We start from the raw sequence: 14,322 nt of genomic DNA, 5'->3' as shown, positions 1-14,322 counted from the left end.
CTTCGAATCGCCGTAAAAAGTCAACGTTGAGTCACCTTTCGCTCAGAAAACCTCTTCGAAACTGCCGAACTTATTCTAGCCATGATAAAACTACCAGGTTTATTACCGGAAAAAATAATGATACACAAAAGTGAATATACAATTATAATTCAAGAAAAACTGCTCGAAGTTCCTTGTATTTTATTACTGTAATTTGATTGTTAAAAATTTGTAACAAATGTACTTTTGGCTCATGTTTGGCAAAGCAAAAATTGGGAATTTAGAGCCCAGGTACCTAGAGGGAAGCTGATACTAGGAACGAATTGACAGAGAATTAAATTTCTAAGTCTTAATTCTATCTATATAATGGTACCAAAAATAAGAAATCTAAATTCTACTCAAGATAGAGAGAACAAGGCCTAAGTACCGTGCGTCGCCGACCTTCCGGACGAGATCTTGATATCTATAAAGGTGCAAGAAAACAGTAGACTAAGTTGGGAGTCTGAAGTTCCCTAAATTCTAGTTTTCTCAAACATACTAGAATAAGAGAAGTCAACTATTATTAGCTTCGTAGGTAATTAAAAAATAGAAGGTGACAAATTTTTAATATTCCAAGATCTGTCTTACCTCTTAAGTTTAACACTGGTTGTAAATAAAATATGTCTCATATGTTAAAGAACAATTAGGTAGTTTGGAGTGACAAGAACGAAGATTGTCATTAAAAATACTCCGTCGGTTCTGTCGCTAAAAACAGTGACCCGTCAACCCTCACGCTGGAATCTTACGTACCACTCGTTTCAACGTGGCGTGCAAGCTTATTCGATTAATCGATCGAAACTGACGTGACTCGCGTCGAAAGAGAGAGAGGATGTCTCGCAAAATATTAATGACGACGCTCGGTTAGCATAGAAAAAAAAGTATTATATTTTTCGCGACAGACCCCGATCGTTAGAACGCTTTCTATACGACGATCCACAATCTCGTTCGCAATTAGTGGGTCTATTGAAGGAATCGAAGAATTGACTTGTTTCTTCTTTTCCTTTCTCGCCTACGATTTCGTCGTTGTTTCAGACCGTCAGATACTCGGAACGATTTTTTGAAACTGCTTCATGTTAGGAAAAATTTGTTATCGTTCGCTTATCTATCGATAGTGGCCGATTGAAAGTGTAGTTCGAAAGTGGTTGCAATAATTCGAGTCGTATGGAAGATTGAGTGATTGCTAATTTTTGTTGGATTAAAGTTTCGTTGCAATTTTGAAACTCGTCAAAGATTTAGACCTTCCCTTTTGAATTTTGCATAATTATAGAAATAGTTAAAATATTTTTATCAAAACATACATATGTTCATTTTTCTTTAGATAGACACTGATTATGTATGATAATCTTTAATTCGTTTATTTAATTTTTTAATTTTTCTTTCAATTAGAAGGTAAATATACGTTGAACGCCGGTTGTTCTCGTGTTAAGTACAATTATCACAATGGCAAACTGGGTGTGCCAATAACTTTATTGATCCGTTATATGACGTTCAGTTCATTATGAATAAATGAACTCAATTTCCTTGACGTTTTATCATACCTACGGAGAAAAACAATAAACGCAATTAACAGTTTAAATATTGAAATCACACCTAGGTGTTTCTATATCTCGGTAAATATAATTCATTGAATTCATTTCGTGAAATAGAAAACCGTCCCGCGGGGGTAGCTTAAAACCTTCATTTCCGGTGTTATCAACGGCGGAAATCGATGTGCTCATTTTTCCGTTCTCCTTATCTCCGTCGTATCTCTTTCAATAACGCGAGTTTTCACTCGTTATCTCTCATTTTTCACTCGTACGAGCGCGGAAAGCTTCGCGAAACATTTTCGCGCCGCGTAACCGTAAACGTCCCGTGTTTTTCACTCGCTTTAAAGAACTTCCGTTTTAATTTATTCCCGGAAGCCGGCGCATCCGTGACAGAGGCCACTCCTGGACACGGCCAGGATCCTAAGGAGGTCGCCCATTTCCAAGGATTCAATTCTTCCTCGAAAATGGGCTGCTGTGGTTGCTCGGACGAACCATCGTCCAAGGTGGAACCAACAGTAAGTATGATTTTTAAATTTAATAAAACAATCAAATTATTATTGCTTTTATTAAAATTATTATTACCTTTGCAACGATTCGAACAATATTTTATTAAATTAATAATTCTATAACATGATGTAGACAGTAAATTGTTGATTACCAGCTTGGTATCTAATAAATAATTTTTTATAATTCCAAGATTCTGCTAAGTAATTTCCGCGGAAGTATTTTAATATAAAACTTCCGGCTTGGGCGGTATCGTTAGGAAGAAACTGGGGTATTTTGCGGCTCGTTTGGGCCACTGATTTTCGTCGAAAAATTCGAGAAAAGTTGTTTGAAAGAAGTTAAAGACCAGACTGGGTGGTTTATTAAAAGAATTTTTTTTCAGAATCAAGTTTTGCCATCTTGTGTACGTAAAAGGATTGATTAGCGGTGCTTTTTTATGGGTTGATTAAACTATTTCTAACACAATATGGCGGCAGAAATGGCGATGAAATGAATTTTGTCGTGACAAAATACTGCCAGGTAAAATTAGTTGGGACGTTTTGAAGAGAATCGAGTTTAAAAATTTGTGAGATTTTCTTGATAAACGTGGCTGTCTGGTTTTCGCGTAGAATTGCAGAGAAAGGAAAGTATATTGCAGCAGACGAACGGTTCCATTTTGTCGCTGTTTCTATTCTGTTTTGCCGTCAGAATGCAATTTTAAACATGCAATAAAATTTGATCGATAGTGTTGCCAAAACTTTGAGCAACGCGTTCATGTAATATGTAGAACTTTAAAGGTAGTCATGATTGACAATTCTTTGATTTTTACAAATTTCAATAAATTTTGAGAAGAATTTTAATTTCTTTTATTAAAATGGCAAATTTAGAATTATACAATTACGTCTTATAATTAATATTTTATTTATCAGGGTAATCGCTCTTTGTAAAGGAAGTATAATTTCCTTTCTGTTTAAATTTATTACGTTTCTCAATCTCTGTAGTAATTAATTTCATTCTTGTGCCATTTTATCATATTATCGTAAAAATTGTTAATTGCTTAGAAGTGAATAGAAACGCAAGTAATAACTATCTGTAACTACCTTAAAAAAAATCTCTGAAACTTTTATCACTCTTTTTGCATTCTCGCGGATAGATTCGATATGCGCGCGATATGTAAAACAATTTCACGTTTTTAAAAAGTGATTTTTAGAGGTGAAACGCTCTTCAATATAAATATTGGATATGCATTTAAAAAAACTGTTATCCTCTACCAAAAAATTCCATCGTTCCTACATTTTGATTTCTCTGGCATTAATTTTTCGTACGAAGAACCGCGAAAAGATTACCTTTTCACTCTAACTTTAAAAATATTATTTTAAAAATATTATTTAAAGTACCGAGGTCGAATTCATTTTCTCGTTATCTAAAAAACACTGTATCTCATTAGTATAAAAGAAAGATAATTTTTCATCATTTTACAAAGCGAGAAAATTTGATTTTCTCATTGGAAAAAAGTGATTAAAAATAGTGCCTTTCAATTTGTTCTTTCGAAAAGGTCAAATAATTTAACTAATACTTCTGAATTTTTCTAATTAATTTTGTAAATTATATGGGTGCACGATTCTGTTTCTATAAACTCTGTTTTAAAGACCTTGTTTCATAAAAGTGGATAGCAGAGTAATTTTATAAGGCATTGTTTGCGATTGATCGGTGTACCAATACTTTCCGCGCCGCCAGTAGCTTTTTTTCCTATCGAATAATTAAAAACCAACAGAGAACTCATCAGAAATTCCAATCCAACAATTACCAACAACCTCTTACCAAAGAAACCACCCGAACTACTAATTGAACTCTCATTTTACGTAAAAACAAGCGTCGCAAAGTTCAGCAATCTTTCGTTCGTCCATTTCTGAAACCGCTGTTTGTTACTGCAAATCGATTTTTCCTTTTATCGCTCGTCGCTTTTATCGATCAGTGGCTGGCAGGGCCGTCGCGGAAAGTTGAAAAATAAAAATGTTTACACCGTATGATCGTAGCGAACGTGATGATGTTATCAACGGAACGAAATTGACACGCTTCTAATATGGCGGGCAGAAATTTAATTACGGTCAGACTGTAATGCAAGGTCACCGTCGAACAGTCTAATTAATTTAAGGGTGGCCGGCGCGTCCGCTCGTAGCACGGTTACAAGCTCTCTCTTCGTGTCGGCGCAGATTCGTCGAAAGCATTAGCTACGCTCGATTTCGCCGGTTGAAAATTTACTGGAATGCTGACCGCGACCGATAGATCCTCCGTTTCCGGTCGTTACACGGAAACCGTGCGTACCAGCTCGGCCAAGAAGACAACCCGACGACTAAAATCTCTTTTCTCCGGTTCCAGCTTATTTGTGACGTACTGAGAAACGGGCGGATGTTAAGCTTGAAATTGTTGCGACAAGAAATCGATTTCTTCCAGTTAATATGGCTTTAAGAGGATCCACAGACTTTTCCGTGAACGTTAGTAAAGAGGTTTGCCGATTTATTTCGACAGATTTGCTTTAAAAACATATTAATTAATCAGCAGAGATATAGTTTTAGAATCCTCGTAGTGTAGTCAAATTTATATTAGTGGTATGAAAGAAAAGAGGTTAACAATACATTTTGTTTTAGATTTGGATTAATGTTATTTAGTTTAGTTTAGAGATGAAATATTAGGTCTGGTAGTTTGGTTGCAGAGTCATAATTGTTGTTCGTTAACTCTTAAACAATAGAGCCTGGCAAGGTTAAAATAATGTGAAATACAAAAGTAAATTAAAATTGGGGATCTCTCCATGGTCCGCCGTGTGACGGTTAAGTGATTAATTTTGGATTTGATGACATAAAAGTATAGTAAAATAGCACTTACAATACATCAATTTAAAGGTAAAAGTTTAATGAAGATGATAACAAAAACCTTTCATTAAAGTTCTTGATATAAAAGCGATGGTTCTTCGTTGAAACGAGTAATGGATTAATCAATTTGCACCTCAGCATGAAAATAAAACGTTATACAACCCATAAATTGCAAATTTTCAAGGTAAAATTAATCGAAAATTCTTGTATCATTTTGAGATATAATTGCTTGCAAATTGAATATTTGCTAATTCGCGATAAACTGTAAATTATTTATTTTAACGAAAAGTCAACTAATTCGTATTAAGAATATTTATTAAAATTTTTATACAGTCAATTTTACTAAACTTTAACCTTTAAATTAATGTGCCATAAGTGCTATTTTGCGATACTTTTCTGTCATCAAATCAGGTAAGACTTTCTATGGTTTAAAATCAACCCTTTAGATACACCGGCAAAATGTGAAAGAAATTCAATTCAATTCAATTCAATTCAATTCGCAATTCAAATATTATTTAATTAAGTCAGATTAATTTCCCTCTTCACCAACAATCACCAATGAATTTTTCCATGAAAGAAGAGGCCTCAGCCGAATTCGCTATCATCAAAATTGTCCCTATTTTTCATTTCAGACACCAGAAAATGAGGGCATATCAACGAGACACTCGGAACACGTTTTCGTCACCGATCGATCCTGCACCGATATTCTGACTTTGATCCTTGTGATCGGTCTCGCCATTGGTTACGTATGTCTCTTTTTCTCTTTTCTCTTTCATTTCTCAATCGAGACAACGCGAAAATACTTTTGCTCTTTTTCTCCTCTTACTGCTGCAGGGCTTCCTAGTTAGAAACGCGGTGGAGAAAGGTGACGTTTTTCGTGTAATAAATGGCTATGATAACTGTGGAAATGTCTGTGGTCGTGTCACAAAGGGCGAAACTGATCCAGAATTTCAATGCAAGGGTAAAGACATGACGAATATGCGGTAAGTACAACTCCACCTGCTGTCTATAAAACGTGTGCGTCCTGTGGTTAGATAAAAATGTGGTGGAAGCTTCGTTGTTAGAAATAATTGAGAGAAACGTGAATTATCAGACGAAGGAAGGAAATTTTTAATGACCAAAAAACCTTCAAGTATTTTCAAAACTTTCTTGCAAATACTTCACTATTTTTTTATTTTTTTTCTCTAAATTTAAAGTTTACGGAATTGTCATATCAGATTTAAGAAGTACTCTCACGAAATTTAGCTAAAACCACTCCTTTTCTATCGGATACAATGAAAGCAACTAAATGAAAACTGCTTTTCTTCGGAGCAAGTGACCCTTAACAGTTTTCCGTTGAAAAACGTTCATGGAATCTTAGCATACAACTTTAGAAAAATTGTTGAGAATTGTTGAGAGTCGTTATTTATAGAATAGAAAGAACATAATTCAGTTTCAAAGAAGTTTCGTACAAGATATTTTCGTCGTTTCACTTTGTAATACGTGAACTGTATCTCTTGATGGTACAGAAGATATCAACATCCGTTCCGTTCACCAAAGATTCTATCACCCGAACAGATGTATCTTCCAATTAGTTCTAACAATGGAGTTTCCACGAAGTCGAGTTAGCAAATCAATAGAAACTGTCCACCGATTTTCCAGGGTATTTCATCGGAGATTCAAGTTAACGGCCACTGTTTCCACTGGTTTCAATCTCTTTCACCGCGATAAACATTAACGATAATCTCTCGGCTAACAACCTATCGGGGTACACCGTCCAATCGCGAACAACACACCCACCTCGCCCCGTACAATATCTCGCCCCTCTGACCGCGACGTCCCCGAAGGATTAATAATTCGCGGACGCATTAACATCGAGCTTCATACCCGATAACAGTGGCCGAATTCAATATTACGCGCGAACTCGTCCCGATGAATGAAACGAAGCCGCGCGAAAGATAGTCCGCTAAGGATTAATAATTTCTCGGTATGTTAACAGTACACAATCTGCCATAATCCGTACTGGTACTCGCAATAGATTAACCCTTTACCTGACCCCTACGTCAAATGTCATACACATGTGCTCCTCGTATGCTCGTGTATGGTATTTGATGCATCATGGTTGAAGAAAATGATTGTCTATTCGTACACTTTCGGTGTTAATTTTTCTTTTATATAACGGTGGATTAAAAAAGGAGGGAATGAAGAGGAAATTTTTTTTAGAAAATGTTATTAAGTTAAAAACTTAAAAAATAAAAAACTCGAAAGTATCTTCAATTATATCTTTATTAAATACAAATAAAATAAATCTATAAAATTACAAAAATTTTGCTTGCAAAAACATCATTCTTTCGATGCGAATGACTTGTAACGAACAAATGGAAAAGGTTCCCGGGAAGCACATAATTAAATAAAACGATAATGATCCTTTTGATTAATGCAGTTACGAAATGTCCACGAAATCTCATCAGATATTACTGATTGGAATTTGAAAATATTTAAACGATGCGGATGAAGCGTAGTCTAGCCAGAATGATAATTTAAAATCCAGCTAGAAATCTCGAGGGAGAGGTTGCGCCCAAAGCGCGATAAATAATGCGGCTAATTAGCGTTAACGTTGCGCATAAATTCGACTGAAGCGAGTGTTTTTCAACGAATTTTCCGATTTCCCAGCAACACTTTTCGCGGCCGCCGCTTCGTTAACACCATGCTCATTCATTATTCATTTCCCCAGGTATCTGCTGATGACCATGGATGCGAATGGGGTGAAGTCACGCAACTGCGTGGCCAACTGCTCCGATCAGTTAGTATTCCATAATGCACGAGCTTCCGGTCTCTGTCCGTTGATCGTTGGCGAAACATCGCGACAATTTGTCAACGAGAAACGCGACCAGACGACTGGGATTATAGTACATATGTCCAAAATCAATGGTCCCTCAAGGTCGTTCATGAACTCCTCATCACTGCTTAATTATCTGGAATTTTAATTAATGTAGTTGTAAGGTAAAATTACGTAAGATATAAATATAAAAGAGAGTAGTTATCTAATATTATATTTCTTCAACTCTTAAACGTCTCTCCAATCTTGAAGGTATTAAATACCTTAAACGGCCTTGAGTGTTCAATTAATTTTGGATAAATTTAAACCTTTGTTTCCTCATTTAATGTATACCATTTTTAAACAGACACGTATCGTTCCTGAACCGATGTGTACCCAAGGAGTATTCCGAGACAGCAACTTCACTGATCAGGAAGCTCGGGTTAGATAATTTCTACAGGGTTTGTAAACTTTTCGAAATTTCAATAAAGTTAGGCTGCTTGTTAGCGTAATGGTCTCCGCTGCTTCCAAAACTGTCTGCGCGATGATCAATCGTCGAACAATGATGTTAATGATACAAGGTGTTAATCCTTGATTGTGTGGTAGACTGATCGTCGACGTCTACCACACTGTTCTTCCAAAGCATGGTGTTTGATTGATTATATCAACTGTCTGATCGAAACTGTCACTCTATTAGCTTCAATCCAATGATGATCTTTGCGAATTGCTTGCTCTTCGCTGATTAAGTATTTCCCTTTTCTATATGACAGTTTAATCGAAAAAATATGGTACAACTTATTTATTTAATTTCTTTTTCTTTTCTTTAAGAAATTCATTTTATAGAAGGAAAGAAGTAATTTGTCTTGGGAATAGAACATGTTGCTCATAAATATAAGACGGGCTCACTTCGATCGAAATACCGGTCTTATTTCGGTTATTATAATCCCAAAAAATGGGGCACCCTGTGTATTTCATGCAAACCTATTATTGGGGTCAAGTTGAGCCAATTCCAGCGGTTGTAAATATTTCACTCGAGCAACCGAGGGTTAAAGGTATTATATTCAAGATCCTCTGAAACTATTACAGATAACTTTCATGGTTTCAATATTAATTACCTTTAACTTTAAGAAAATTTAGATTTATACAAAATATTTTGTTGATTTTGATAATTTAATGCCATGCTTTGAAAGGACACAGTAAAATATAAAAATTCGAAACTTTTGAATTATTTGCAAAGCTTTAATAGATTAAACAGAAGATCCCTTAAAAACATTTTATAATGAATTTTTCCAATCTTAAGAGGATTTATAAAATGGTGAGTATCAGATCGTCGAACTTCCCCAAAATCGAATCCATATATTTAGAACGAATTCGGCGAATATACCAAAGTGCATTCTATTTTTATAAAATATTGCACCAGAAATATTCGCGAGTCGAACATAATTCATCGTTCTGGCTGCCTGAACGAAGCAGCAAAATGTTACGGTCAAATATAACGCGGTTTTCTACTGCGAGAGGTTAATCTCATTTCTCTAAGGTCAATTTTCTTCTCCAAAATATGTTCAGAGAAATATCTCACATTTCAGGAGGCTTCAAGGGATCTGAGCGTTGCGTGGAGGGAGTTGGTCTACCTTCTCTTAATCGCTTTAGGTACGCGTTTTGTGGATACCTCTCCGGTTCACACTTTCAACAAATTCTGATCAATTTTTGACGAATATGTAATTTTCAGCCATCTCGGTGGGAATCTTAATCGCCTTTCGTTACATGGTCCAATGGGTGGTTTACATTGTGCTGATCGGCGTTATACTGGCGTGTATAGGTGGCTCGACTTTCCTTTGGTAAGTTTTATATTAAAACTAATTAATTCAATTGGTTTTTGCCTAAAATTATATTTATTTTGCGTGTCATTCATAATAAACGAACGTTTTTTTATTTGCTGATGATTCGAGTAATTTTTGTTAAATAAAATTCTACATTTTTATTACTCTGCTCAATTGAAGACATCGTGTTGCAGGCTAGCGTGGTACAACGAGAGGAAAGGAGTACAGACGCGCGAAATACCGGAAGAGGATTCAAGCGAGCAGGCTTACTTCGTCTACGCGATCATACTCTCCGTCGTTACAGTAAGGAATTAACTAGTATGAAATTCTCATCAAATAATTGAAGAGTCTTTTAACAATGCATGCGATATAAATAAAACAATGAAATGGGAATTACATAGAAAGTTCCTAGTATTAGCTAAGTACAGAAATATGAATAGATATTTCTGTGGAACTGAAATGTTAATAATATATACAGTTTCTATTTCTTCATATGATAAATAAATATTACTACTTGCTCGGTTAATATTTCATGAGAATTTCATCGTCGACAAATTGCCTTATTCGAACGATAATGTCTTCCTGTATCGTTCAATAATCGACATTCTACCGTATCCATTTGACAGTATATTTAACGAAGCAATATTGACGTTATTGATCGCATGTAATTTGCAGGTCATCACACTTCTGATCATACTGGTGATGAGAAAAAGAATCGCCTTGGTGATGCAGCTGTTCCGCGAAGCAGGAAAAGCTGTTTACGCGATGCCAGCCTTGTTACTTCAACCTATATACGTAAATATTTGATAACAAAACGATGCATGGGTACATAGAGTAAGCCAACAGTTCAGCATACCTGAAGGAAGCGCCTTATCTTTCGTTATTTTTCGAGGGATGAAAAATAGTATCTTCCAAAAACTAAATTGGGAAAGCAATACTATTCATAGCAATTGCTCTCTATATTCTAAATTTCAAAGTTACCTTTACTGCTATTTCCCAAATTTTTACTTTTTTCATTTTTTACTTTTGTTAGATAAAAAGTATAAAATTAAATTTAAATTATCGCTATCTTCAAAGTCTCCTGACTAAGAATTAAATCGTTACAATTTTGTGTTTGCAAATTATAATAGATTAAATTGTGTTTCAGACATACTTGTTAATTGGTTTCACCGTCTGTGCCTGGATCTACTGTGCGATGTGGATAGAAAGCGCGGGAAACATCTACAAGAACCGAAAGAACCATATCCATTTCAGAAAGGATACTTTATTAATGGTACGAAAATGAAGTTTTCGGTAGAAACTTTACGTGAATCTACACAATGATGAGATAATACTTTTAATTATATTACAGACGACTAGATGGTACAATTTATTTTTCTTCTTCGTCACCTGCGAGTTTCTCCTGGGTTGCCAACACATGGTGGTCGCGTTGGCTGTTGCACGTTGGTTCTTTACCAGGTGACACTTTGATCGATATCTCACTTTGAATATGAATTGCTTTCTGAACACACCATGCGAATTTCCATTTTGCGTGCAATTTATAGCTACATTGTTATTCTTGAATAATTTTCTCATCTTCGTGGGGAAAATTAAGATAATCTTAAAATTGTCTTGGATTATTTTAACTAATTATATAGCTGCGTACATTGTGCAGTGGTAAGAGAGAAAATTGTATTATTATAACGCGATTAATTAAAATTTATTATGTTTATAGGCTTTTAAGTTTTATGTCGACGCGTATTTTAAAATTGGTGCCAGCAGTGCCATCTTACAGAGAGCGGCAAAACGTACGAAATAGAAGATCGCTTTTATTTATAAAATAAGCGATTTTTGAACACTACTGGCGTATCAAAAATATTCTTTGATCATGATACAACTTATATAATATCTTCACAGTTCATTTAAGAAGTTAGAATGAATAACTTTTTATAAAATGCATTTTGCGCTCACTGTGACAGTCTTTTTGAATTATTGTGAAGAATATGAATTTAAAACAAATCTTAGTTCTATTATCTGAATGGTATTATGATTTTAGAATCTATAGGTTTTAACACTACGCAAAAATTGCTTATTTTATATAAAAAAAAATACATTTTCTATTGCATTAGTTCCTCCTCTTACTGCTAAGTGTCGCTAGTGGCACTTTCAAATGGCGCAGATTCAAAATTTAAAAACTAACAACTCTATACCCTAAAAGAAATTCATTTAATATCTTTTCTTTAAATTACAAAATCTTTAGAATTAACCAATATTAGCCTTCCCTATTTTCTTGGAAATAAATTCATATCTAATTCGGCATGGTATTTACAGAAAGCAATTCAAACGCATGGTAATTATAAATCACGTCAGTTAAATGTTTATGAACAGGGACAAAAAGCAACTTTCTCTGACTGTAACTCGTGGCTTTTGTTACCTGGTGCGCTATCACCTGGGCACCGTTGCATTTGGCGCGCTGATAATTGGCATAGTCCGACTGATAAGGGCGATAATTAACTTCGTTCAGAACCGCCTGAAGCGTTACGATAACGACCTCGTGCGAGGGATATTATGGTGTTGTCAGTGTTGCTTTTGGTGTTTCGAGTGCGCTTTGAAATTTCTCACCAGGAACGCTTACATCGAGACAGGTATTCAATTTAAAATTAAATCGTACATTCTCATCTTGAATTTAGAAACTCAAGAAACCTATGCAAAATGTATATCAATATTATTTTCCATTAATTTCATGCTAATTATTTTCAGCCATTTACGGATGCAATTTCTGCGTGGGAGGAAAGAAAGCCTTCCAGGCCTTATCGAGCAATATTTTAAGGGTAGCTGCGATTAACAGTGTCGGAGATTTCGTTCTATTTTTAGGGAAGGTCCTAGTGGTTACCTTAACAGTCGTCTCAGGAATCTATCTAATACAGGTACGTTTATTGTCTTATCAAAACACTTTCTATCCAATGTAGATCCGTTAATTATCCTGTATGTTTAGAAGAAGGAAGGTCTGCATTATCCATGGGTACCAATCGCTTTAGCAGGAGTGTTTGCCTTTTTGGTGGCACATTGTTTCATCTCCATCTATGAGGTAATTTTCCCAAATTGCCTTGCATTAGAATTCTCTCTGATAAATCTAGCATTAAACACGAGAAGAAATATAGTTATTTTTAATCACTTCCAGGCTGCAATCTTATCTTTAATCTCATTTCTTTCTGTGTTCATAAAAATGAAAGGATAATTTGTTTTTCCGTCACAGATGATCATTGACACGATATTCCTTTGTTTCTGCGAGGATTGTGAAAAGAACGATGGTATCAGCAGACCATACTTTATGAGCCGTGGATTGATGGTAATCGCTCTCGTCGATTGCTCTCTCTGTTCTTTATTTCCATCATTAAAATTCGTGTTTCCGTTCCAGGAATTCGTGGAGAATAGTAAAAAAGCTCTGCATCATTTGGATCATCAAGCAGCGCACACGTAATGGTATCATTCGTTAGAAAACCGATGCAGCGTTCGAGAGACCCGAAGGACTTTCAATACGTGCCTTTCGACTCAGTGTGGCATGAAGCACTCAGAAATGCCTGTCGTATTTTTTTTTTTTTTTGTCACTTTACAAGCTCTTCCCATAGTGATATTTTCGTGAATTATTTTGAAGAACAGAAATGGAGGTATCTCTGCTTTTTACGTTCACCACCGAAAGCGTGACACGATCGAAGGTTACAGGAAGTATTAATCTCTTTGTCACGGTGTCCTCGTACAGGGAAAGAAAGTGATTAATTACGCCACATTTCCAAAATGTCCTCTTTTACAAATCGCCCGCAAGACTTGCACACGGATATAGAATACGCTTCCTATTTGAATCGTAGCCAAGAATGAACGAGACGACCCTCGAGGTTGTAAAAGAGGTACACGATTGTAACAATTGTTTTTAAACAGATTACGTAAGAGAAAAGTGAATCAAATTTATCTTTATGAATGGTAAAAATGCTACAGTTAATACTGTTTAAGGTTTTCAGGTACAAGAGATTTACTATAAGAAAGTGTTTCGAATATTTTCCCAACATTGCAGCTAATTTCATTAAGTATCACGATACTTAATTATCATTATTAGAGGACCTCTAACGAAGACAGTTGCAAGCAGTGATAGGCGATGACTTAAATACCTTAGAATATAAGTACATATATGCAGAGATTTGTAATTTTACTTAAACCCTGATGGTATGGAAATTTTCGAAAGCCTTAAACCGTACTAATAGTTGCAAATTGAACCTTGAAAGTCTAAAAACTCTCAAGGACAAAATAGTATAATAAGAGAATTGTCTATGACGTGAATTAGTCACGTCCAATTGTTCGTATACTAATTGTTAGTTAAAAACGATAAGTACTGTGTACGCACACTCGTTAACATTCTTCTGCGAAGAAGAATGATCATAGTTATTGTTAACGTTGCCTTCAAGTTACGATTACCTCAAATCTTCGTTATCGAAGAGGTCTACAAAACGAACAAGTCGACTGAATGGTTGCAGCTTTAAATATGCGATATCCTTGCGCGAACAAATTTTTAACATTCCGATTCCTAAATGTTAGCATGTATCATTTTTCTTTTGGTCTCCAAGTCGCTCGCTTGTACATAGACTTATCGTACGAGCTGTTTATATGCATTTACTCGCGTTGATGACGTTTAACATTCAATTAGGATATCTCGTTTCCTACCGTACGGATATAATAATACTCGGATAGTTTAAAGCAGGAAAGAATCGACGCAACATTGTGAGGCTTTTGATATTTTGAAAGCGTCTTACGGACGAGTGAAACTAAGTTGCCAAGAG

The 14,322-nt window shown here is 35.4% G+C and overlaps 1 protein-coding gene across 9 annotated transcripts in view; it reads left to right on the top strand.

The window, feature by feature from the left end:
* The window catches only part of LOC117607055 (choline transporter-like protein 1), a 30,520-nt gene extending 17,423 nt beyond the window's left edge, over positions 1–13,097 (top strand). For 4 of the 9 annotated variants that reach the window (XM_034330263.2, XM_034330264.2, XM_034330262.2 and 1 more), the window contains exons 2-17: positions 1,920–2,059; positions 5,530–5,643; positions 5,732–5,880; positions 7,611–7,679; positions 8,062–8,155; positions 9,281–9,344; positions 9,424–9,532; positions 9,709–9,817; positions 10,190–10,309; positions 10,662–10,787; positions 10,866–10,972; positions 11,882–12,138; positions 12,254–12,420; positions 12,489–12,581; positions 12,750–12,842; positions 12,912–13,097. In XM_034330263.2, the coding sequence (XP_034186154.1) occupies positions 2,009–2,059; positions 5,530–5,643; positions 5,732–5,880; positions 7,611–7,679; positions 8,062–8,155; positions 9,281–9,344; positions 9,424–9,532; positions 9,709–9,817; positions 10,190–10,309; positions 10,662–10,787; positions 10,866–10,972; positions 11,882–12,138; positions 12,254–12,420; positions 12,489–12,581; positions 12,750–12,842; positions 12,912–12,974 (1,785 nt within the window). In that variant the 5' untranslated portion in view covers positions 1,920–2,008 and the 3' untranslated portion in view covers positions 12,975–13,097. Of the gene's footprint in view, positions 1–1,919; positions 2,060–4,015; positions 4,535–5,529; positions 5,644–5,731; positions 5,881–7,610; positions 7,680–8,061; positions 8,156–9,280; positions 9,345–9,423; positions 9,533–9,708; positions 9,818–10,189; positions 10,310–10,661; positions 10,788–10,865; positions 10,973–11,881; positions 12,139–12,253; positions 12,421–12,488; positions 12,582–12,749; positions 12,843–12,911 lie in introns of those variants that run through there. The other 5 variants (XM_034330268.2, XM_034330266.2, XM_034330261.2 and 2 more) reach the window with 5 other exon arrangements.
* The last annotated feature ends 1,225 nt before the right edge of the window (positions 13,098–14,322 follow it).

Source organism: Osmia lignaria, chromosome 2, assembly GCF_051020975.1.
Source record: "Osmia lignaria lignaria isolate PbOS001 chromosome 2, iyOsmLign1, whole genome shotgun sequence".
NCBI lineage: Eukaryota > Metazoa > Arthropoda > Insecta > Hymenoptera > Megachilidae > Osmia > Osmia lignaria.
This window is presented reverse-complemented; position numbering and strand designations above follow the sequence as displayed.